Here is a 24,890-nt window from a genome sequence, read left to right on the forward strand (position 1 = left end):
TTGCATATGATCGAGACAATATGAAGATTGTGGCTGCAGCTTAGATGTGTAAAAACCTTGCAGGCTCCAGTTTACATGAGATGTACACAGAGGGTTAAGCCTACAAGGGAAGGCGGACTGGCCGGATGACTAAGCAGTGGTGTCACAGTTGGCAGCCAATGACTGGCACAGAAGCATGCTGTAGGCAGTAGGATGATCAGCCAGTCACTGCCTGGCCCTGCACTGAGTGCTTCCTGGTCAGGCTGCTCGCTGTGAACTTTGGATCTGCACACACTGTAGTATATGCTGTCTTTATACTTTTATTTTCCTGACATGTTTCTGGATCTTTAGGGATCTTGCAGAAATGCAGACAGGTCTGAACAAGAACAACAGATGGACATCATAGATGTGCGGAGGCTTCACGTCACTGCTGTCATCTTTCTGCGCCTCCAGGTAGAGTTCTGCTAATCAGCTTTGGATATGACCATGACAAAGCCTCATCTGGTCCAGGCTCAGTCCTCTGGTTGTGTTATAACCGTCTGCCAGACACAGCCAGTCCTTGACTTTCAAAATAAGAACCCCACTACTCCAGAAAGTGACAAGAAACCCTTTCATCATCCGGCTTCTAATTCGGAGTGTGACGGTCAGTGGAGCTGCAGCGGGGTCATCTTAGATAGAAATTTGGGAATTGTTATTTGCCAAGGAGCTGTATTTTTTCCTTTCCTGAAAAAAACTGAGAATGATTTCGCTAATCCAGATTGTCCTTTGATTTTCGCTAATGACTTGCCAGCAGATTTATTGATTCAAGTGGAAAGTTCCATTCAACCTGATATAAACACAAAGTATGATGGCCACGTCCATGATGATGTCCTGCAGCCTAAATCTGCGCTTGGACTTGTCCCCATGTCGAAGTCAAAAAGTGGACGGCTACAACAGCAGGCACAACTTCTTGTACTTCTGCCTTGTCCAGATTTCCAAAAAACATTTTCTAAACTGTTTAAGAAAGAAGAAGGTTGGGTATTTTCCAGTGAGGAAGAAAAGAATGAGTATGGCGAGTTTCAGAAGGATCTAGCTTACCTTCACTGGTTTGCTATCTTGAAGCTCCAAAATCCATTGCCGAATACTCATAAAATGGGCATCATTGATTCCTCCAAGCTAGTAAAAGGCAGTACTGTGTATGCTTGTGGCTCTCCTTTTGGTTCCTTTTACACTGACATATTTCTGAACACCATAAGTAAAGGTGTCCTAAGCAACACAGCCGGTGACGGAAATGTGGTACTGCTGACTGACGCCCGCTGTTTACCAGGATCAGAAGGTGGTGGAATGTTTTTGAGCAAAGATGGTGGTTTGCATTTGATTGGCATAATCGTGGCACCTCTCTGCTGGAAGACGAACGAGTGGGTGGGATTGAGCGTAGCTTGCTCTCTTAGCCATATCCTTGACAACGTCGGTAAAGTTCTTGGAAGGGCAGAACTTGCTTTAAAGTATGACTTGAGAACTCTGAATCCTGCAGACCACCAAATATGTAAAATTATGGACCCAGGAACGTCAGCGCATATAATGTCATCAGTAGTGTTAGTAGATTGCGGCCAAGCATGGGGTTCTGGAGTTTTATTGAGCCCAAACTTAGTATTAACATGCAGACATGTGATTAGAAATTCACTTAAAGTCTCGGTAAAGATCTACCATACGAAAATTTCATCTGGGCACCAAACCCATGAACGGTAAGTAAAGCACACATAGGGCAGTCTAAAGAAGGGGAGCCGCTAATAGTTTCTGCACCGAAGTGATTATGGATTTTTTTTAAGTTTTCTGACTATAATATATAATTTTAAAGGAGCACTCCGGTGACTTTTTTTTTTTCTTCCTTTGTTAGCAATCGCGTGTAAGTATGAGAGCAGTAATATACTCACCAGTCTCTGTCTTCTGCCATTTTCAGCTGCGCTCTGGTCCGCTCTTTCATCATGTGACTGCATTCGTAGCCTTCCGGATGACACAGTATCTGCTCTGTGGTGCTTTCTAAGGCCACGTTCACATGTTCAGTATTTGGTCAGTATTTTATATCAGTATTTGTAAGCCAAAACCAGGAGTGGGTGATAAATACAGAAGTGGTGACGTGTTCCTATTATACTTGTCCTCTGATTTTGGCTTACAGATATTGATGTAAAATACTGGCCAAATACTGAACATGTGAATGTGGCCTTAATTCAAGTCTCTGGCCTCATCCTCTCTTTGAATTACATTGTGAAAAAGTGACTTCCACTCTACACAGAAGACGTGTATGATCCGGCAGGCTACATAGGTGGTCACTCGGTGCCAGGGTTAACAGAAATACCCCTGAAAATGACAGAAGACGGCGACAGGTGAGTATATGAAAGCACTCTTTACACATACACATGAATGCTGACAAAGGGAAAGATAAAAATAAATCACCGGAGTGCTACTTTAATATATCATTCATGTAACATTTTTATAATAGACATTTTATTTTTACTTTTGGTGTGTTTTATGCTTTAAGTCACTATCTTTAAACAAAAAATATTTTCAAATATTTTTGCTGAGCAGTTTTGGAAAAAAAATTTTTCTGATGCGCTTGGCCAACTGTGCACTATACACACAGAAAAGGCTCCATGTGCATTTCCTCTTCTACCCCCTGGTCTCTGGGGAGAGGGGAATGTACTCTAACACTCCTCTATTCTTAGTTCTCAACATACGTGTGGGTCCCATAAAATTAACTTGCATCTGACGGGGATTCATACTATTCCATTTGATATGCCATACCTTTCAAAGATTGGGAAAATCCATTAAATAATACCATACCAATAGGCAGACTTCTATTCATATGTAGGTCTACCTACATGTCATGCACCACATTTTAACTTCCACCCTTTAATTACTCAACTAATCATTGGAAATGTTACAATTTTATATTTAAAGGCAGTCGGTCACCCCTAAACTGCAAATTGAGCTAACTAAACATCTATATAGGGGACTTAGCCCCATAAAAATCATGCCAGTAACATACATTTTAATGTTGCAGCTGCTCAAAAGTTCACTTTTAATGCATACGTTCATAAGGATGTTTCGGTGCACCCTTGGTGTAGCCAATCTCTCAGTGCACTAGCACTGTCCCACCGTGCTAACAGTAGTGTTAGCAAGTGAGAAGCTTCAATAATTTGCCGGAGATCAGAGTGTGCACGCACCCACACTGAATTGCATGTGCGGCTGCACTAACACTGTGAGCATGCTACTGGGCTCCTACAGTGTCAGTGAGCAAGTGCAGAAACAGGGATTTGAGTTTAGGGAGAACTCATTGTGAGAAAGCGAGTGCTGCCAATTCAAACTGAGGGACTGTGCTAGATAGGCAAATCAGAAGGCACATCGAAGCCATTGGTCATGCCAAGGGTGCTCTCCAGCACCTTCATTTACATATGGATTAAAAGAGAAATGTTGTGCAACTAAACCACAAAAATTATGTCAATTGCGTGATTTTTATAGGGCTAAGTTCACTATATAATTAGCTGAATTTAAAGTTTGAGGATGACACATGACAGATTCCCTTTAACTCCTTTCCAACATTGGGCGTAATAGTACGCCCACGTCGGACTCCCTCCCTTTGATGTGGGCTCCGGCCCTGAGCCCATATCTTTCCCAGCACATGTCAGCTGGTTTGTGCAGCTGACATGTGCCTCTAACAGGCGATTCCACCCGCGGCTATTAACCTGTTAAATGTTGCTGTCAATCTCTGACAGCGGCATTTAACTCGTGCTTCCGGTAAGCGCACCAGAAATCCCGCCCATCGGCGACCCCGTCACGTGATTGCAGGTCACCGATGAGTTGGCATGACAAGCAGAGGTCTCCAGCAGACCTCTACAGTTGTCATAGCCGGATTACTATGAGCGCCACCCGGTGATCGGTGCTTATAGCCAGTGAGCATTTCTGATGCATACAGGCGATCTGATCATCACCTGTGTGTAGCAGAGGCAAACAGACAACTGCAGTTTCTAGTCTCCTGTGGAGGCTATTGAAGCATGCAAAAAGTAAAAAAAAATATATATATATATATATATATATATAAAAGTTCAAATCACCCCCTTTTCACCCCATTCAAAATAAAACATGCACATATTTGGTATCAACGCGTTCAGAATCGCCCGATCTATCAATATAAAAAAGAATTAACCCGATTGGTAAACAGCGTAACAAGAAAAAAAATCAGAATTATGTTTTTTTTGGTCGCCGCTACATTGAAATAAAATGCCATAACAGACGATCAAAAAATCGTATCAACACCAAAATGGTGTCAATAATAACGTCAGCTCGGTGCACAAAACATAATCCCTTACCCAACCTGAGATCACGAAAAATAGAGACGCAATGGGTCATGGAAAATGGCACCATTTTTTTTTTTAACCAGTTTGGATTTTTTTCATCACTAAAAAGGAACCTAGACATGTTTGGTGTCTATGAACTCATAATGACCTGGAGAATCATAATGGCAGGGCAGTTTTAGCATTTAGCGAACATGGTTAAAAAAAAAGCGTGGAATTGCACTTTTTTGCAATTTCATTGCATTTGGAATTTTTTTCCCCATTTTCCAGTACACGGAATGTTAAAACCAATCATGTCGTTCAAAAGTACAACTTGTCCCATAAAAATCAAGCCCTCACACGGCCATTTTTACTGAAAAATAAAAAAGTTATGGCTCTGGGAAGAAAGGGAACGAAAATGCAAAAATGAAAATACCTCCAGTTGTTAAGGGGTTTAAATTAACAACTTGCCTAATAAGTCCATTTTCGTTGCTGCTTGTGACGTATTTTCAACCAAAGTCTATCAACTGCTAATAATAAGGTTGCATTACTTCTGTACACATGGCCCCCCATACTTTTCACCATTTATATACTTGTTGATGAAGTATTCTGTAATGTGGCACCATGTTATTACATTATTACATCTTACCAGGTACCAGGCTATCAAAGGGAAAGTTCTGTTCGCTACTCAAGCATTCTCTCCTTACGACATTGCTGTGGTGGAACTAGAAGAAACGCTTCCAGGCATTACTGAACCAGTCTTGGCATCTGGATACTGTACAGGTGTGATATTTTTTACTTTAGAGGGTGTGTTCAGGACTTATATATTGATGAGCTATCTCCAGGAGAGGTTGTCAACTCTGAAGTCTTGGAGCACCCTATTAACGTCAATGTGTCTTCATATAAAGGTGAGGATGCACAATAATGTATAAAGATTATTATTCTTATTTGAATGTAATAATCTTTAGTTAAATGGAGCTAACGTGTTCCTGTAACACTTCAGAGGCTACATCTACAGACAAAATCAAACGTGACACATCACTACATGATTCAACATTGCTCACCAGTTTACAATCTATGAGAAAATAGAGGCACCGCAAATAGTAAAATAGCAGCCAGCTTTTATAATGAATACGGTAACACATGTAAAGCTGCAGGCCACCATCATTATCTACAGGGGTTGGACAAAATAATGGAAACACCTGGAAACATCAACAAAAGTTAGTTTGATATGGTGTAGGTCCACCTTTTGTGGCGATTACAGCCTCAATTATCCGAGGTATGGATTCATACAAGGTGTGAATTGTTTCCAAAGGAATTGTAGCCCATTCTTCAGTTAAAACACGCTCCAGTTCTTTGAGCGACGATGGCGGTGGAAATCGACGTCTAACTTGAGTCTCTAAAATCGGACATAAATGCTCAATAATGTTGAGGCCTGGGGATTGTGGGAGCCAGATGACATGCTCAACTTCATTACAATGTTCCTCGTGCCATGCTTTAACGATTCTAGCTGTATGAATTGGTGCATTATCATCCTGAAAGATGGCGTTCCCCTCCGGGAACAGTGCTTGAACCATAGGATGCACTTGGTCGCCCAAAATGCCTAAATAATCACGGCTGTTAATTCTTCCATGAAGGGATATCATTGGCCAGGCAGATCTCCACGAAATAGCACCCCAGATCATCACAGAACCTCTGCCATGTTTTACGGTTGGGAGAAGGCAGTCTGGCTGAAATGCTTCTTTCGGCTGTCTCCAAACGTACACTCGGCCGGAGGTCGGAAATAGGGTAAACGATGATTCGTCTGAGAATATCACGTTTCCACTGCTCGAGGGACCTATTCTGGAGGTTTCTACACCACTCTAAACGCTTGGAAACATTTGTCATTGAGAACAGTGGTTTTCGAATTGCAGCTCTTCCGTGGAATTCAGATTTGTGCAGCTCCCGACGAACAGTTTTCGTGGAAACTGGGTTCTGTAGGTGTTCATTGAGCTCAGCAGTGATTTTCGGAGCCGTGGTCTTGCGATCCTCTCTCACAATTCGCTTTAGAATCCGACGGTCTCTCTCAGTCAACTTCGACTTTCGGCCGGACCTGTGCTTGCTGCGGACGTTTTTCCTTCTCTTTCAAATGCAGTCATTACTTTGGAGACAGTACCTCTTGACATGCCAAGCATTCGGGCACTTTCTGTTACACTAGCGCCTGCCATACGAGCACCAACAATTTGGCCTCTTTGAAAATCAGAGAGGTCTGCCAATTGGTATCAGGTTTTCATCAATGTTCTTACAATTCCGCAAAACAAACAGTTAATTTACATACACATATCACATAACACAAATAATCAACTACAAAACATATGTCACGGTTTGCATGTTTATGACATGTTCGAAGATTATGATGCCAAAAGGTTAGGTGTTTCCATTATTTTGTCCAACCCCTGTATATATGAGCAGATATAAAGTCCTAGTGGGGACATGGAGGGGGGAATTGCTGAATGACGGGACCAGATTCTGAGGAAAGGAAAATGTAGTAAGATAGAAATGAATAAAAGTTGAATTATGAAAGTGATGTTATAGATTAATACATAAAAGGATATGTTTGTAGGGCACACTTAAAACTGTGGACACTGGCAATTCTGCTGATTGCCTAGGGTAGTGTATCCCAAAGAACTGGTGCAGCATGAGAAAAGGAAACTAGGACACTTTAGGGTAATGATGTAACGGATCATAATGGAAGTTTGTCAAGCAAAATGTAACACCAAATGATTGCTTTAGTCAAGCAATTATTGTCTACCTTTAGTAGGAAGTTGTTCCTGAGCATAACAGTTCAGAGCCATATTATTTATAAGGTTGACAAAGCTGAAGCTTAAGGGGCCCCCCCAATGTCTAGAGTCCCATCACTGTTATTTGCTCGGATACTGTTACCTGCACTGTTGGTCCCAAATGGTTGAAGGCACTTTGCACTCTGCACTACAGCAATATGAGCATATATGTAAATTATCACTGTGGTCCAATAGTGCACTAGTGCCAGGGTTGTGTAGTCTACTCACACAGTCTACTGAAGACCTTGATTGCTTGCGTTTAAATATTCCCAAAATGGCTATTAGGCTAGTTTCACATTTGCGCTTTTGAGCGCAGCGACGGCCTGCGCATGGCTGCCGCTAAGCCCCGTCCCCTGCCGGCTCCCTGCCCGCCCCATTCAGTCATCGCCGCCTACTAGCGCACATGGGCGCTTGCGATCTGCGCACCCTATCTTTAGCATAGGGTGCGCTGGCCGTGCGCTAGCAGGATTTTGCCGTGCGTTGCGCACTTTTGAAGGTGCGCCTGTGTGCGCCGAACGCAGAATGTTGCATTTCGGCGCGCAGGGCGCACCTTCAAAAGTGCGCAGCGCACGGCAAAATCCTGCTAGCGCACGGCCAGCGCACGATCTGCGCACCCTATGCTAAAGATAGGGTGCGCAGATCGCAAGCGCCCATGTGCGCTAGTAGGCGGCGATGACCGGATGGGGCAGGCAGGGAGCCGGCAGGGGGCGGGGCTTAGCGGCGGCCGTCGCTGCGCTCAAAAGCGCAAATGTGAAACTAGCCTTATTTATACATTTTTACAAAGACATCCAAGTCTACAAGTCAGGATTGCAAGAGAGAAAAGGAAGAACAATTGTGCTATGAGAAGGGTTTTACTCATTCCACAAAAATATTAAAAAATTGTGAATAGAATTCTTCAAGAAACCCTCAAAATAGCTATAGGGCTATGTACTGTGGTTTAATACCTACTGTACCAGGGTCAGCATCTTAGCTGCAGTAGGACAATAGACTGAAATGCTGAAATTAGAAATACAGTTCTTCTGATTCGCTATGGAGCTAACCCCTTGGATACCTAAGCTACTGCAATGCCCTGTACATGGAATGAGGTACATAGCAAATCAAAAGAACTATACTACATTTCTAATTGGAGGTAATTGCTAATATTATTATTACTACAGCTGCTACATATTGGGATAGAATCTTGGAGATAGAAATACTCCTTTAACTGCCATCATCCCAGTTCGCTCTTCTTTTTATTAGCTGGGCTGGCACAACGTTGTGTGTGTGTGTCACGCCCAATGATGACGTCACTCCGGACTAACTAATAAAAAGTAGAGCTGGGGATGACGGCAGGTAGGTGGTGATTAGTAGGGCTCCCATCCAGCAGTCACAGTTTACTGACCTGACTTCTGAACCGGGGTCCTGTGAATCTATTTTCCCCTCTCAATCCAACAGCCAATATGGACTAAAGCATATACAGCTGTGTAAGATAAATGATCCTCCATGAGACAATTGTTCATTCAGTGCTTTTTCAACCATCAATTTACTTCAATCTAATTTTAATGGCCACCTACTAGGCAAACATGGAATTTACCTGCAATATAATTAAAAAGTCTGTCAGGCCTAAATTGAAAAGTCTGCAGTCACTCTGTGTGCCCTCAGACTTATGAATCTCCCTAGCGCACGCACTGTGTGATACAAGGATTCACTGGTTTCTGAGTCGGGACCAGAGGGTATGTATGAGTTATACATACTCCCGGCCAGTGGGCGTGGCCTTGCTCCATAGGCTTATATGGGCAGAGAAGCGACGCCCTCTTGTTACACACGCCCACTGGACGCTCGCATCACTAGACAGGGCTTGGCTTCACTCAAAACAAGTGTAAGCGAGGCCACACTCACTGGCCGGGAGTGTGTATAACTCATGCATACCCTGCGGTCCGGACCATGAGATTGTCCCAAGAGGACTCGCGTAATGTGGCATTGTGAACCCCGGTTGTAAGAACTAGACAACTACCTGAAATATTTATTTAGCAAGATCATTTTTTCAAACATAGCTCTGGGTAAAAAAAAATATACATTTTCCATATAATTTTCTATAATATTTATCTGATGTAATTCCATTATATGCATTTCTTGGATAAATATAGTTAAAGGGACCTTGTCAGGAGGTTCATGCTGCCAAAATATTGGGTAAAATGAAAGACAGACTCCCGATTTATAAAGAACTACTTTAAAAAGATTGCAGCCATTCATAAACATAGATTTTGAGTGGACCTCCCTCTCGTGTATCTCAGTTATGCTCGACATCATTGACAGATGATCATCTGAGAGATATCTCAATTTCCCTATGGATGGAGACCACTAGACAAGTAAAACTGGTCAGAGAGAAGTCAGAAACAAGCCACCAATTGGACACTTCTGCCACTACTTGGCTCTTATGTTTCATGTTGCTTGTGGTTAGAACAGCAGGAATCTCCTGACAGGTTCCCTTTAAGCCTTTAAGGATAAGCCATTGGAAAACCTAAATCCTTTTTTGCACAAATCTACTAGGTGAAGATGTTTACGTTGTTGGATTCGGAGCTCTTGGTGAAAGCTGTGGCCCATCTGTGACATCTGGCGTGTTATCAGCTGTGATTTCTGTGGCAAATGTTCCAGTTATGTTACAGACGTCATGTGCTGTACATGGAGGATCTAGTGGAGGACCTTTGTTTTCTGCTGAGTCTGGAAAGCTTCTAGGTAATGAATGCAGCCCTTTTATCATTATTTCTTAGGTTTTTAATCCACAGATTGGAAAGTCCTTCTTAAAGGAGTTGTCTGTTACCCAAATTTACTGCTTCACATGGCCAATCGCCCAGCACCTCCCGGGTTCCTATGCCCAATGTCCTGAATGTGCGCCATACCGGTGTATCGTTCTTTGTTTATACTGCTTATAGATGCTATTTGGAAAATTGCTTGGTTTGCCGCTGCGGACTGCTTGAAAGATAAAAAGGGGAAAGAGGCAAGAGTATATCTAATTTCGTTCCAATCAGGTCTGTGAGATGGCAACAGTGAGTGTTCATTGCATTTTGGCCCTCCCATTTCTAGTAGTCACCGACGTCCTCCCTACAGCAGTCAATGTAGTGTCCTCCCATTACTGAGTGTAGCAGTGCCCCCTCTAGTAACCCCGGTATTACAGTAGGGCCGGTCCCTTTCAGTAATCACAGCAGCTCCTAATTCCTCCAAATATCACATCATAGTCCCACAGTTTTTACAGAGCCATCTTTCTAAAAAATAGTAGACACCTCCCTTCTCACCGTAATCAGCACAGCCCTCATTTTTCCTGTACTCAATGTAATACTCCCCCTTCCACTAGTAGCCACATCAGAGCCCTATTATTCATAATGCAGCCCTACCTTTCTCATCAGTTACATCATTCCTCACCCTTCCCTCCGTAGTCACAGTAGTTCCTCTTCTTCCAGTAGTCGCAGTAGCCCGTTCTTCTCCCAGTACTACCTATATGGCCATCTTTTCCCATCACAGCAGGCTTTCTCCTTACTTACACAAGTGCAGTGGCTAATATCATGTCCACATGCTCCCACAAAACACCCTCTGCCGGCAGGAAAGTTCATCCTATCATCCTGTTCTTGGGTGCCACGTATAGCTTCCAGTCCCTGCATCATTCTGTTTCTGCTATTGTAATCATTTATAACCTATTCGTGCTGACTGACTATGCTGTTTTATGTTTCTTTTTATTGCAGGTATAGTTGCAAGTAACACAAGGGATAACTGTACAGGCGCCACATATCCCCATTTAAATTTCAGCATTCCCATTACTGTCATCAAGCCTGCCATCCAGAGGTATAGGCAACATGGCGATTTACGAAGTTTTGGAGAACTCAACAAGGCAGGACATGCAATTCAAGATGTCTGGCGTCTGCAAAGATCACCGGGAAAAGTTGTTCAAAGCAAGCTCTAATACTTTCATACTTCAGCTGTACACAGCATTAATACAATCAGCAGATACCACACTTGCAACTTTGTTTTTCACTTTTCTAAGATTTTACAGCTATTCAAGATGGACTCATCAGTTATATGGTGTCACCAGTTATTCCATTTATTTTTTGAGGTTTAAAGGGAACTCTCCAATGTTTCAGAGAAAATATACTTTAAAGATCCTATAAGAAAACTATAAGGGACAGATGAAAAAGTCCGTCTCCAGCCCCGGTAGGTTACTCCCTCCACCACTTCAGGTGATTGACAGATTTTTCATTTCTCAGTCACTTGTATTGATGCTGGGGAACCTGTCAGTTCTGATAACACTACTAACCTGTAGATATAAGGTTAATCTGCAGGTTAATACCATTATGGAGGTGCCTGGCCACTGCACTGAAAGCCCAACATGCAGGAGTAAATGTACTTTATTTCTAGTGTGAGCCATCCCAAAACAATTACATTACAGACTCCGCTCACAGGACTGTAAGCACGCCCCGAGACTGACTGACCACCCTCACTGATACACTGCAGAGCCGGCGGTCAGTCAGTGCCGCCTGGGCGTGCTTACAACCGCCACTATCAGAGCTGAGAATGGAGACTGTTACTGCTCCTTACATGCCTGCATGACTGAAAGCTGGATGCTCCCGGGAGAAATAAAGGTCTGTACACTCACTGGCCACTTTATTAGGTACACCTGTCCAACTGTGTGTTAAGACTTAATTTCTAATCAGCCAATCACATGGCGGCAACTCAGTGCATTTAGGCATGTAGACATGGTCAAGACAATCTCCTGCAGTTCAAACCGAGCATCAGTATGGGGAAGAAAGGTGATTTGAGTGCCTTTGAACGTGGCAAGATTGTTGGTGCCAGAAGGGCTGGTCTGAGTATTTCAGAAACTGCTGATCTACTGGGATTTTCACGCACAACCATCTCTAGGGTTTACAGAGAATGGTCCGAAAAAGAAAAAAAATCCAGTGAGCGGCAGTTCTGTGGCCGGAAATGCCTTGTTGATGCCAGAGGTCAGAGGAGAATGGGCATACTGGTTCGAGCTGATAGAAAGGCAACAGTGACTCAAATTGCCACCCGTTACAACCAAGGTAGGCAGAAGAGCATCTCTGAACGCACAGTGCGTCGAACTTTGAGGCAGATGGGCTACAGCAGCAGAAGACCACACTGGGTACCACTCCTCTCAGCTAAGAACAGGCATCTGATGGCTACTTTCAGCAGGATAATGCGCCATGTCATAAAGCTCGAATCATCTCAGATTGGTTTCTTGAACATGACAATGAGTTCACTGTACTCAAATGGCCTCCTCGGTCACCAGATCTCAATCCAATAGAGCATCTTTGGGATGTGGTGGAACGGGAGATTCGCATCAGGGATGTGCAGCCGACAAATCTGCGCCAACTGTGTGATGCCATCATGTCAATATGGTCCAAAATCTCTGAGGAATGCTTCCAGCACCTTGTTGAATCTCTGCCACGAAGAATTGAGGCAGTTCTGAAGGCAAAAGGGGGTCCAACCCGTTACTAGCATGGTGTACCTAATAAAGTGGCCAGTGAGTGTATATTGTCAATGAAAAGCTGGAGTGTTTTCGATAGAAATATACCTGACTGAAGTCATGCTGCCAGGATCTGATTCTCACTGCCTGCAGTTTGGGCAGCAAAAATCAGATGACAGGTTCTCTTTAAAAGGAAAGTGATAAAACCTTTGCCTCAAGAAACATCCATCTTTGTCTCTGAGACCCAATGGGGATAGAAAATGAAATTTTAGAGCAAACAAATTACACAGGGCGTTACTATCTCACCATCACACAAGCAGCAAATAAGGCCGGTTTCACATTCGCGCTTTTGAGCGCAGCGACGGCCTGCGCACGGCCGCCGCTAAGCCCCGCCCCCTGCCCCGCCTCCACCAGTATCTCCGCCTCCGGGCGCATGACGTTGCATGCGTCATGCGTCCCCTATCTTCATCACAGAGGGCGCAGGCCGTGCGCAGTTTGCGCACAGTCTGCGTTTGGCGGCGCATGCGTCCTTTTGACGGTGCGCCGAGCAGCGCCAAACGCAACCTGTTGCATTTTGGTTGTGCTCGGCGCACCGTCAAAAGGACGCATGCGCCGCCAAACGCAGACTGTGCGCAAACTGCGCACGGCCTGCGCCCTCTGTGATGAAGATAGGGGACGCATGACGCATGCAACGTCATGCGCCCAGAGGCGGAGATACTGGTGGAGGCGAGGCAGGGGGCGGGGCTTAGCGGCGGCCGTGCGCAGGCCGTCGCTGCGCTCAAAAGCGCGAATGTGAAACCGGCCTTACCTGCAAAATCCACTAATTGCAAACATATGGTATATAACAGTGGTCCCCAACCTTTTTTGCACCAGGGACCGGCTTGAACCAAGACCATTCTTCCATGGCCCGGCAGGGCGGGGATGGAGGTGTGACAGGGGCGGGGCTTTGGTCATAAGGGGGCGGGGCTATGGACGCGGTTGTAGTTTAGCAGTGCATATTTATCATTTAATTATAACATTTTTAATGTGACTCAACTCACCATAGGTTTTGAATGAGTGGGAGCACCTGGCTTGTTTCTCTGTTTCAGTGGGAGCACTGGGCTACTTCTACTGATGACTGTCACTGCTAATGATGATTGGAACCTACAAGGAAATGGAGCATTGAGCACTTAAGAACAATTGTACTGGAGTACTGTACATGCTGATTATTTTCTAATCATCAGAAAATGTATGTGTGGTCCCCCCCATCCAGCTCTGTGTGGCTCCCCCTGTTGTATGCATGGCTCCCCTGTCCCATCCTGTATACATGGCTCTGCTCCCACTCTCCCTCCCTTGTATATATGGCTCCGTTCCCACTCTCCCTCCCCTGTATATATGGCTCCGCTCCCACTCTCCCTCCCTTGTATATATGGCTCCGCTCCCACTCTCCCTCCCCTGTGTATATGGCTCCGCTCCCACTCTCCCTCCCCTGTATATATGGCTCCGCTCCCACTCTCCCTCCCCTGTATATATGGCTCTGCTCCCACCCTCCCTCCCCTGTATATATGGCTCCGCTCCCACTCTCCCTCCCTTGTATATATGGCTCCGCTCCCACTCTCCCTCCCTTGTATATATGGCTCCGCTCCCACTCTCCCTCCCCTGTATATATGGCTCCGCTCCCACTCTCCCTCCCCTGTATATATGGCTCCGCTCCCACTCTCCCTCCCCTGTATATATGGCTCCGCTCCCACTCTCCCTCCCCTGTATATATGGCTCCGCTCCCACTCTCCCTCCCTTGTATATATGGCTCTGTTCCCACTCTCCCTCCCTTGTATATATGGCTCCGCTCCCACTCTCCCTCCCCTGTATATATGGCTCCGCTCCCACTCTCCCTCCCTTGTATATATGGCTCCGCTCCCACTCTCCCTCCCCTGTATATATGGCTCTGCTCCCACTCTCCCTCCCCTGTATATATGGCTCCGCTCCCACTCTCCCTCCCCTGTATATATGGCTCCGCTCCCACTCTCCCTCCCCTGTATATATGGCTCCGCTCCCACTCTCCCTCCCCTGTATATATGGCTCCGCTCCCACTCTCCCTCCCCTGTATATATGGCTCCGCTCCCATTCTCCCTCCCCTGTATATATGGCTCCGCTCCCACTCTCCCTCCCTTATATATATGGCTCCGCTCCCATTCTCCCTCCCCTGTATATATGGCTCCGCTCCCACTCTCCCTCCCCTGTATATATGGCTCTGCTCCCATTCTCCCTCCCCTGTATATATGGCTCCGCTCCCACTCTCCCTCCCTTGTATATATGGCTCCGCTCCCACTCTCCCTCCCCTGTATATATGGCTCCGCTCCCATTCTCCCTCCCCTGTATATATGGCTCCGCTCCCATTCTCCCTCCCCTGTATATATGGCTCTGCTCCCATTCTCCCTCCCCTGTATATATGGCTCCGCTCCCACTCTCCCTCCCTTGTATATATGGCTCCGCTCCCACTCTCCCTCCCCTGTATATATGGCTCCGCTCCCACTCTCCCTCCCCTGTATATATGGCTCCGCTCCCACTCTCCCTCCCCTGTATATATGGCTCCGCTCCCACTCTCCCTCCCTTATATATATGGCTCCGCTCCCATTCTCCCTCCCCTGTATATATGGCTCCGCTCCCATTCTCCCTCCCCTGTATATATGGCTCCGCTCCCACTCTCCCTCCCTTATATATATGGATCCGCTCCCATTCTCCCTCCCCTGTATATATGGCTCCGCTCCCATTCTCCCTCCCCTGTATATATGGCTCCGCTCCCACTCTCCCTCCCTTGTATATATGGCTCCGCTCCCACTCTCCCTCCCCTGTATATATGGCTCCGCTCCCACTCTCCCTCCCCTGTATATATGGCTCTGCTCCCACTCTCCCTCCCCTGTATATATGGCTCCGCTCCCATTCTCCCTCCCCTGTACATATGGCTCCGCTCCCACTCTCCCTCCCTTATATATATGGCTCCGCTCCCATTCTCCCTCCCCTGTATATATGGCTCCGCTCCCATTCTCCCTCCCCTGTATATATGGCTCCGCTCCCACTCTCCCTCCCCTGTATATATGGCTCTGCTCCCATTCTCCCTCCCCTGTATATATGGCTCCGTTCCCATTCTCCCTCCCCTGTATATATGGCTCCGCTCCCACTCTCCCTCCCTTATATATATGGCTCCGCTCCCATTCTCCCTCCCCTGTATATATGGCTCCGCTCCCATTCTCCCTCCCCTGTATATATGGCTCCGCTCCCACTCTCCCTCCCTTGTATATATGGCTCCGCTCCCACTCTCCCTCCCCTGTATATATGGCTCCGCTCCCACTCTCCCTCCCCTGTATATATGGCTCTGCTCCCACTCTCCCTCCCCTGTATATATGGCTCCGCTCCCATTCTCCCTCCCCTGTATATATGGCTCCGCTCCCACTCTCCCTCCCTTATATATATGGCTCCGCTCCCATTCTCCCTCCCCTGTATATATGGCTCCGCTCCCATTCTCCCTCCCCTGTATATATGGCTCCGCTCCCACTCTCCCTCCCCTGTATATATGGCTCTGCTCCCATTCTCCCTCCCCTGTATATATGGCTCCGCTCCCATTCTCCCTCCCCTGTATATATGGCTCCGCTCCCACTCTCCCTCCCTTATATATATGGCTCCGCTCCCATTCTCCCTCCCCTGTATATATGGCTCCGCTCCCATTCTCCCTCCCCTGTATATATGGCTCTGCTCCCACTCTCCCTCCCCTGTATATATGGCTCCGCTCCCACTCTCCCTCCCCTGTATATATGGCTCTGCTCCCATTCTCCCTCCCTTGTATATATGGCTCCGCTCCCATTCTCTCTCCCCTGTATATATGGCTCCGCTCCCATTCTCCCTCCCCTGTATATATGGCTCCGCTCCCATTCTCTCTCCCCTGTATATATGGCTCTGCTCCCACTCTCCCTCCCTTGTATATATGGCTCCGCTCCCATTCTCCCTCCCCTGTGTATATGGCTCCGCTCCCATTCTCCCTCCCCTGTATATATGGCTCCGCTCCCACTCTCCCTCCCTTATATATATGGCTCCGCTCCCATTCTCCCTCCCCTGTATATATGGCTCCGCTCCCATTCTCCCTCCCCTGTATATATGGCTCCGCTCCCACTCTCCCTCCCTTGTATATATGGCTCCGCTCCCACTCTCCCTCCCCTGTATATATGGCTCCGCTCCCACTCTCCCTCCCCTGTATATATGGCTCTGCTCCCATTCTCCCTCCCTTGTATATATGGCTCCGCTCCCATTCTCCCTCCCCTGTGTATATGGCTCCGCTCCCATTCTCTCTCCCCTGTATATATGGCTCCGCTCCCATTCTCCCTCCCCTGTATATATGGCTCCGCTCCCATTCTCTCTCCCCTGTATATATGGCTCTGCTCCCACTCTCCCTCCCTTGTATATATGGCTCCGCTCCCATTCTCCCTCCCCTGTGTATATGGCTCCGCTCCCATTCTCCCTCCCTTGTATATATGGCTCCGCTCCCACTCTCCCTCCCCTGTATATATGGCTCCGCTCCCACTCTCCCTCCCTTGTATATATGGCTCCGCTCCCACTCTCCCTCCCCTGTATATATGGCTCTGCTCCCACTCTCCCTCCCCTGTATATATGGCTCCGCTCCCACTCTCCCTCCCCTGTATATATGGCTCCGCTCCCACTCTCCCTCCCCTGTATATATGGCTCCGCTCCCACTCTCCCTCCCCTGTATATATGGCTCCGCTCCCACTCTCCCTCCCCTGTATATATGGCTCCGCTCCCATTCTCCCTCCCCTGTATATATGGCTCCGCTCCCACTCTCCCTCCCTTATATATATGGCTCCGCTCCCATTCTCCCTCCCCTGTATATATGGCTCCGCTCCCACTCTCCCTCCCCTGTATATATGGCTCTGCTCCCATTCTCCCTCCCCTGTATATATGGCTCCGCTCCCACTCTCCCTCCCTTGTATATATGGCTCCGCTCCCACTCTCCCTCCCCTGTATATATGGCTCCGCTCCCATTCTCCCTCCCCTGTATATATGGCTCCGCTCCCATTCTCCCTCCCCTGTATATATGGCTCTGCTCCCATTCTCCCTCCCCTGTATATATGGCTCCGCTCCCACTCTCCCTCCCTTGTATATATGGCTCCGCTCCCACTCTCCCTCCCCTGTATATATGGCTCCGCTCCCACTCTCCCTCCCCTGTATATATGGCTCCGCTCCCACTCTCCCTCCCCTGTATATATGGCTCCGCTCCCACTCTCCCTCCCTTATATATATGGCTCCGCTCCCATTCTCCCTCCCCTGTATATATGGCTCCGCTCCCATTCTCCCTCCCCTGTATATATGGCTCCGCTCCCACTCTCCCTCCCTTATATATATGGCTCCGCTCCCATTCTCCCTCCCCTGTATATATGGCTCCGCTCCCATTCTCCCTCCCCTGTATATATGGCTCCGCTCCCACTCTCCCTCCCTTGTATATATGGCTCCGCTCCCACTCTCCCTCCCCTGTATATATGGCTCCGCTCCCACTCTCCCTCCCCTGTATATATGGCTCTGCTCCCACTCTCCCTCCCCTGTATATATGGCTCCGCTCCCATTCTCCCTCCCCTGTATATATGGCTCCGCTCCCACTCTCCCTCCCTTATATATATGGCTCCGCTCCCATTCTCCCTCCCCTGTATATATGGCTCCGCTCCCATTCTCCCTCCCCTGTATATATGGCTCCGCTCCCACTCTCCCTCCCCTGTATATATGGCTCTGCTCCCATTCTCCCTCCCCTGTATATATGGCTCCGTTCCCATTCTCCCTCCCCTGTATATATGGCTCCGCTCCCACTCTCCCTCCCTTATATATATGGCTCCGCTCCCATTCTCCCTCCCCTGTATATATGGCTCCGCTCCCATTCTCCCTCCCCTGTATATATGGCTCCGCTCCCACTCTCCCTCCCTTGTATATATGGCTCCGCTCCCACTCTCCCTCCCCTGTATATATGGCTCCGCTCCCACTCTCCCTCCCCTGTATATATGGCTCTGCTCCCACTCTCCCTCCCCTGTATATATGGCTCCGCTCCCATTCTCCCTCCCCTGTATATATGGCTCCGCTCCCACTCTCCCTCCCTTATATATATGGCTCCGCTCCCATTCTCCCTCCCCTGTATATATGGCTCCGCTCCCATTCTCCCTCCCCTGTATATATGGCTCCGCTCCCACTCTCCCTCCCCTGTATATATGGCTCTGCTCCCATTCTCCCTCCCCTGTATATATGGCTCCGCTCCCATTCTCCCTCCCCTGTATATATGGCTCCGCTCCCACTCTCCCTCCCTTATATATATGGCTCCGCTCCCATTCTCCCTCCCCTGTATATATGGCTCCGCTCCCATTCTCCCTCCCCTGTATATATGGCTCTGCTCCCACTCTCCCTCCCCTGTATATATGGCTCCGCTCCCACTCTCCCTCCCCTGTATATATGGCTCTGCTCCCATTCTCCCTCCCTTGTATATATGGCTCCGCTCCCATTCTCTCTCCCCTGTATATATGGCTCCGCTCCCATTCTCCCTCCCCTGTATATATGGCTCCGCTCCCATTCTCTCTCCCCTGTATATATGGCTCTGCTCCCACTCTCCCTCCCTTGTATATATGGCTCCGCTCCCATTCTCCCTCCCCTGTGTATATGGCTCCGCTCCCATTCTCCCTCCCCTGTATATATGGCTCCGCTCCCACTCTCCCTCCCTTATATATATGGCTCCGCTCCCATTCTCCCTCCCCTGTATATATGGCTCCGCTCCCATTCTCCCTCCCCTGTATATATGGCTCCGCTCCCACTCTCCCTCCCTTGTATATATGGCTCCGCTCCCACTCTCCCTCCCCTGTATATATGGCTCCGCTCCCACTCTCCCTCCCCTGTATATATGGCTCTGCTCCCATTCTCCCTCCCTTGTATATATGGCTCCGCTCCCATTCTCCCTCCCCTGTGTATATGGCTCCGCTCCCATTCTCTCTCCCCTGTATATATGGCTCCGCTCCCATTCTCCCTCCCCTGTATATATGGCTCCGCTCCCATTCTCTCTCCCCTGTATATATGGCTCTGCTCCCACTCTCCCTCCCTTGTATATATGGCTCCGCTCCCATTCTCCCTCCCCTGTGTATATGGCTCCGCTCCCATTCTCCCTCCCTTGTATATATGGCTCCGCTCCCACTCTCCCTCCCCTGTATATATGGCTCCGCTCCCATTCTCCCTCCCCTGTGTATATGGCTCCGCTCCCATTCTACCTCCCCTGTGTATATGGCTCCGCTCCCATTCTCCCTCCCCTGTGTATATGGCTCCGCTCCCATTCTCCCTCCCCTGTGTATATGGCTCCGCTCCCATTCTCCCTCCCCTGTGTATATGGCTCCGCTCCCATTCTCTCCCCCCTGTGTATATGGCTCCGCTCCCATTCTCCCTCCCCTGTGTATATGGCTCCGCTCCCATTCTCCCTCCCCTGTGTATATGGCTCCGCTCCCATTCTCCCTCCTGTGTATATGGCTCCGCTCCCATTCTCCCTCCCCTGTGTATATGGCTCCGCTCCCATTCTCCCTCCCTGTGTATATGGCTCCGCTCCCATTCTCCCTCCTGTGTATATGGCTCCGCTCCCATTCTCCCTCCCCTGTGTATATGGCTCCGCTCCCATTCTCCCTCCCCTGTGTATATGGCTCCGCTCCCATTCTCTCTCCCCTGTATATATGGCTCCGCTCCCATTCTCCCTCCCCTGTATATATGGCTCCGCTCCCACTCTCCCTCCCTTGTATATATGGCTCCGCTCCCACTCTCCCTCCCCTGTATATATGGCTCCGCTCCCACTCTCCCTCCCCTGTATATATGGCTCTGCTCCCATTCTCCCTCCCTTGTATATATGGCTCCGCTCCCATTCTCCCTCCCCTGTGTATATGGCTCCGCTCCCATTCTCTCTCCCCTGTATATATGGCTCTGCTCCCATTCTCCCTCCCCTGTATATATGGCTCCGCTCCCATTCTCTCTCCCCTGTATATATGGCTCTGCTCCCACTCTCCCTCCCTTGTATATATGGCTCCGCTCCCATTCTCCCTCCCCTGTGTATATGGCTCCGCTCCCATTCTCCCTCCCTTGTATATATGGCTCCGCTCCCACTCTCCCTCCCCTGTATATATGGCTCCGCTCCCATTCTCCCTCCCCTGTGTATATGGCTCCGCTCCCATTCTCCCTCCCCTGTGTATATGGCTCCGCTCCCATTCTCCCTCCCCTGTGTATATGGCTCCGCTCCCATTCTCCCTCCCCTGTGTATATGGCTCCGCTCCCATTCTCCCTCCCCTGTGTATATGGCTCCGCTCCCATTCTCTCCCCCCTGTGTATATGGCTCCGCTCCCATTCTCCCTCCCCTGTGTATATGGCTCCGCTCCCATTCTCCCTCCCCTGTGTATATGGCTCCGCTCCCATTCTCCCTCCTGTGTATATGGCTCCGCTCCCATTCTCCCTCCCCTGTGTATATGGCTCCGCTCCCATTCTCCCTCCCTGTGTATATGGCTCCGCTCCCATTCTCCCTCCTGTGTATATGGCTCCGCTCCCATTCTCCCTCCCCTGTGTATATGGCTCCGCTCCCATTCTCCCTCCCCTGTGTATATGGCTCCGCTCCCATTCTCCCTCCCCTGTGTATATGGCTCCGCTCCCATTCTCCCTCCCCTGTGTATATGGCTCCGCTCCCATTCTCCCTCCCCTGTGTATATGGCTCCGCTCCCATTCTCCCTCCCTGTGTATATGGCTCCGCTCCCATTCTCCCTCCTGTGTATATGGCTCCGCTCCCATTCTCCCTCCCCTGTGTATATGGCTCCGCTCCCATTCTCCCTCCCCTGTGTATATGGCTCCGCTCCCATTCTCTCTCCCCTGTATATATGGCTCCGCTCCCATTCTCCCTCCCCTGTATATATGGCTCCGCTCCCACTCTCCCTCCCTTGTATATATGGCTCCGCTCCCACTCTCCCTCCCCTGTATATATGGCTCCGCTCCCACTCTCCCTCCCCTGTATATATGGCTCTGCTCCCATTCTCCCTCCCTTGTATATATGGCTCCGCTCCCATTCTCCCTCCCCTGTGTATATGGCTCCGCTCCCATTCTCTCTCCCCTGTATATATGGCTCTGCTCCCATTCTCCCTCCCCTGTATATATGGCTCCGCTCCCATTCTCTCTCCCCTGTATATATGGCTCTGCTCCCACTCTCCCTCCCTTGTATATATGGCTCCGCTCCCATTCTCCCTCCCCTGTGTATATGGCTCCGCTCCCATTCTCCCTCCCTTGTATATATGGCTCCGCTCCCACTCTCCCTCCCCTGTATATATGGCTCCGCTCCCATTCTCCCTCCCCTGTGTATATGGCTCCGCTCCCATTCTCCCTCCCCTGTGTATATGGCTCCGCTCCCATTCTCCCTCCCCTGTGTATATGGCTCCGCTCCCATTCTCCCTCCCCTGTGTATATGGCTCCGCTCCCATTCTCCCTCCCCTGTGTATATGGCTCCGCTCCCATTCTCTCCCCCCTGTGTATATGGCTCCGCTCCCATTCTCCCTCCCCTGTGTATATGGCTCCGCTCCCATTCTCCCTCCCCTGTGTATATGGCTCCGCTCCCATTCTCCCTCCTGTGTATATGGCTCCGCTCCCATTCTCCCTCCCCTGTGTATATGGCTCCGCTCCCATTCTCCCTCCCTGTGTATATGGCTCCGCTCCCATTCTCCCTCCTGTGTATATGGCTCCGCTCCCATTCTCCCTCCCCTGTGTATATGGCTCCGCTCCCATTCTCCCTCCCCTGTGTATATGGCTCCGCTCCCATTCTCCCTCCCCTGTGTATATGGCTCCGCTCCCATTCTCCCTCCCCTGTGTATATGGCTCCGCTCCCATTCTCCCTCCCCTGTGTATATGGCTCCGCTCCCATTCTCCCTCCCCTGTGTATATGGCTCCGCTCCCATTCTCTCCCCCCTGTGTATATGGCTCCGCTCCCATTCTCCCTCCCCTGTGTATATGGCTCCGCTCCCATTCTCTCCCCCCTGTGTATATGGCTCCGCTCCCATTCTCCCTCCCCTGTGTATATGGCTCCGCTCCCATTCTCCCTCCCCTGTGTATATGGCTCCGCTCCCATTCTCCCTCCCCTGTGTATATGGCTCCGCTCCCATTCTCCCTCCCCTGTGTATATGGCTCCGCTCCCATTCTCTCCCCCCTGTGTATATGGCTCCGCTCCCATTCTCCCTCCCCTGTGTATATGGCTCCGCTCCCATTCTCCCTCCCCTGTGTATATGGCTCCGCTCCCATTCTCCCTCCTGTGTATATGGCTCCGCTCCCATTCTCCCTCCCCTGTGTATATGGCTCCGCTCCCATTCTCCCTCCCTGTGTATATGGCTCCGCTCCCATTCTCCCTCCTGTGTATATGGCTCCGCTCCCATTCTCCCTCCCCTGTGTATATGGCTCCGCTCCCATTCTCCCTCCCCTGTGTATATGGCTCCGCTCCCATTCTCCCTCCCCTGTGTATATGGCTCCGCTCCCATTCTCCCTCCCCTGTGTATATGGCTCCGCTCCCATTCTCTCCCCCCTGTGTATATGGCTCCGCTCCCATTCTCCCTCCCCTGTGTATATGGCTCCGCTCCCATTCTCTCCCCCCTGTGTATATGGCTCCGCTCCCATTCTCTCCCCCCTGTGTATATGGCTCCGCTCCCACTCTCCCTCCTGTGTATATGGCTCCGCTCCCATTCTCCCTCCCCTGTGTATATGGCTCCGCTCCCATTCTCCCTCCCCTGTGTATATGGCTCCGCTCCCATTCTCCCTCCCCTGTGTATATGGCTCCGCTCCCATTCTCTCTCCCTTATATTTATGGCTCCGCTTGGCTCCCCCATCCTCCCCATCATACTTACCCTCACGTCGCTGAACTTCCTTCCCGTCGCTCCACGTCCCTGCATCTCGCGGCGCTTCAGCTTCTTCCTGTGTGGAGCGGTCACGTGATACCGCTCATTAAGGTTCATGAATATGGACGCCACGCCTATGGGAGATGAGTGGCGTCCATATTCATGACCTTAAATGAGCGGTAGCACGTGACCGCTCAGCGCTGGATGAAGCCGCCGCGGGATGAAGCCGCCGCGGGATGCAGGGTGAGTATCAGCTGCTGCACCGCCCCCCGGCTCCCCTTGTGTCCGCGGACCGGCAAGGGCACTGCAACGGCCCGGTTCTGGGCCGCGGACCGGCGGTTGGGGACCCCTGGTATATAAAACATAAGACAAAACGAGTAACTTGCGCTAAGTGATAATGGAATAAGTGATGCACCAGTTATACCAATGTTTCCAGAAGTCACAATACAAGAGGTGTCTAGAAGACTACAAATAAATGAAGGATTGGAAAACAGAGCAAGATAGTAATCCAGGTGCTAAAGGTACAAGCAGCACCTAACTCCTGTAAGAAGAGTCATAAGAATAGGTGCGCGAAATCATTAATTGTATACATCCCAAATCATGCAGCTGTATCAGTCTGGAAGTAACACAGAGGTACCTATTTTGGAAACCTCAGTCCAAGGGAGGCAAAGTCTGATGAAATTAGTTCTCCAGCCGGCAGCGCTAGTACACTGAACAGCAGGCTTCAATGTCCCCCATGGGATCTTCAGTAAGACAGCCAAGGTCACATCACAGGTGCATTTTCTTCTGTGGCTGCAATATCATGTGGTAAGGCTGTTTATGAGTTAATCCATTTTCCTGGACCAACCCTGAGGAAGAAAACCGTTGTTTCTGAAACGCATAGGAATTGATCAGATTCACCTTCTGTAGTTGGATTGTGACGTCCCACAACGTCATCTTACTGAGGAACACAAGGGGGACATTGAAGCCTACTGTTCGGTGTACTAGCACTGTCGGCCGGAGCACTAATTTTATCAGACTTTGTCTCCCTTGGACTGAGGTTTCTAAGCCAGGTACCTCTGTGTTACTTACAGACTGATACAGCTGCATGATTTGGGATCAGCATTTAATGATGATTAACATAAGGGTTAAAATTCAGACATCAAATGTCATGTAGGATGATTCTTATCTAAAATGCGCAGATCTACGTGTTTTTTTACGGATTGTTGTACATGACATTTAACACCCTTTACCCCCAAGGGTGGTTTGCACGTTCATGACGGGCCAATTTTTACAATTCTGACCACTGCTGCTTTATGAGGTAATAACTCAGAAACGCTTCCATGGATCCCAGTGATTCTGACATTGTTTTCTCATGACATATTGTACTTCATGATAGTGGTAAAATTTCATTCATATAACTTGTGTTTATTTGTGAAAAAAATGGAAA

The 24,890-nt window shown here is 49.1% G+C and overlaps 1 protein-coding gene and 1 long non-coding RNA gene across 2 annotated transcripts; one reads left to right on the forward strand and one right to left on the reverse strand.

The window, feature by feature from the left end:
* Positions 1–200: 200 nt before the first annotated feature.
* Positions 201–11,094, forward strand: TYSND1 (trypsin like peroxisomal matrix peptidase 1). The gene is made up of 4 exons (XM_073585798.1): positions 201–1,703; positions 4,942–5,072; positions 9,638–9,823; positions 10,825–11,094. Exons 1-4 carry the CDS (start codon positions 460–462, stop codon positions 11,040–11,042), a joined length of 1,779 nt encoding a protein of 592 aa, XP_073441899.1. The 5' UTR covers positions 201–459; the 3' UTR covers positions 11,043–11,094.
* LOC141098207 (uncharacterized) lies at positions 9,081–23,863 on the reverse strand. Its single transcript, XR_012234177.1, has 3 exons — positions 23,471–23,863; positions 13,601–13,703; positions 9,081–10,060 (listed from the first exon to the last, which is right to left on the reverse strand). It is a non-coding gene; the product is annotated as an uncharacterized lncRNA (long non-coding RNA).
* Between the last annotated feature and the right edge of the window lie 1,027 nt (positions 23,864–24,890).

Source organism: Dendrobates tinctorius, unplaced genomic scaffold (genome assembly GCF_039654945.1).
Source record: "Dendrobates tinctorius isolate UK_male_01 unplaced genomic scaffold, ASM3965494v1 ptg000089l, whole genome shotgun sequence".
NCBI classification, from domain to species: Eukaryota; Metazoa; Chordata; class Amphibia; order Anura; family Dendrobatidae; genus Dendrobates; species Dendrobates tinctorius.

Bases quoted from the DNA above. Each gene is read 5' to 3' on its own strand.
- TYSND1 (XM_073585798.1), top strand. From the start codon at position 460: ATGACCATGACAAAGCCTCATCTGGTCCAGGCTCAGTCCTCTGGTTGT. The intron at 1,704-4,941 runs GTAAGTAAAGCA...ACATCTTACCAG, and splicing joins GGGCACCAAACCCATGAACG to GTACCAGGCTATCAAAGGGA. The intron at 9,824-10,824 runs GTAATGAATGCA...TTTTTATTGCAG, and splicing joins TGAGTCTGGAAAGCTTCTAG to GTATAGTTGCAAGTAACACA.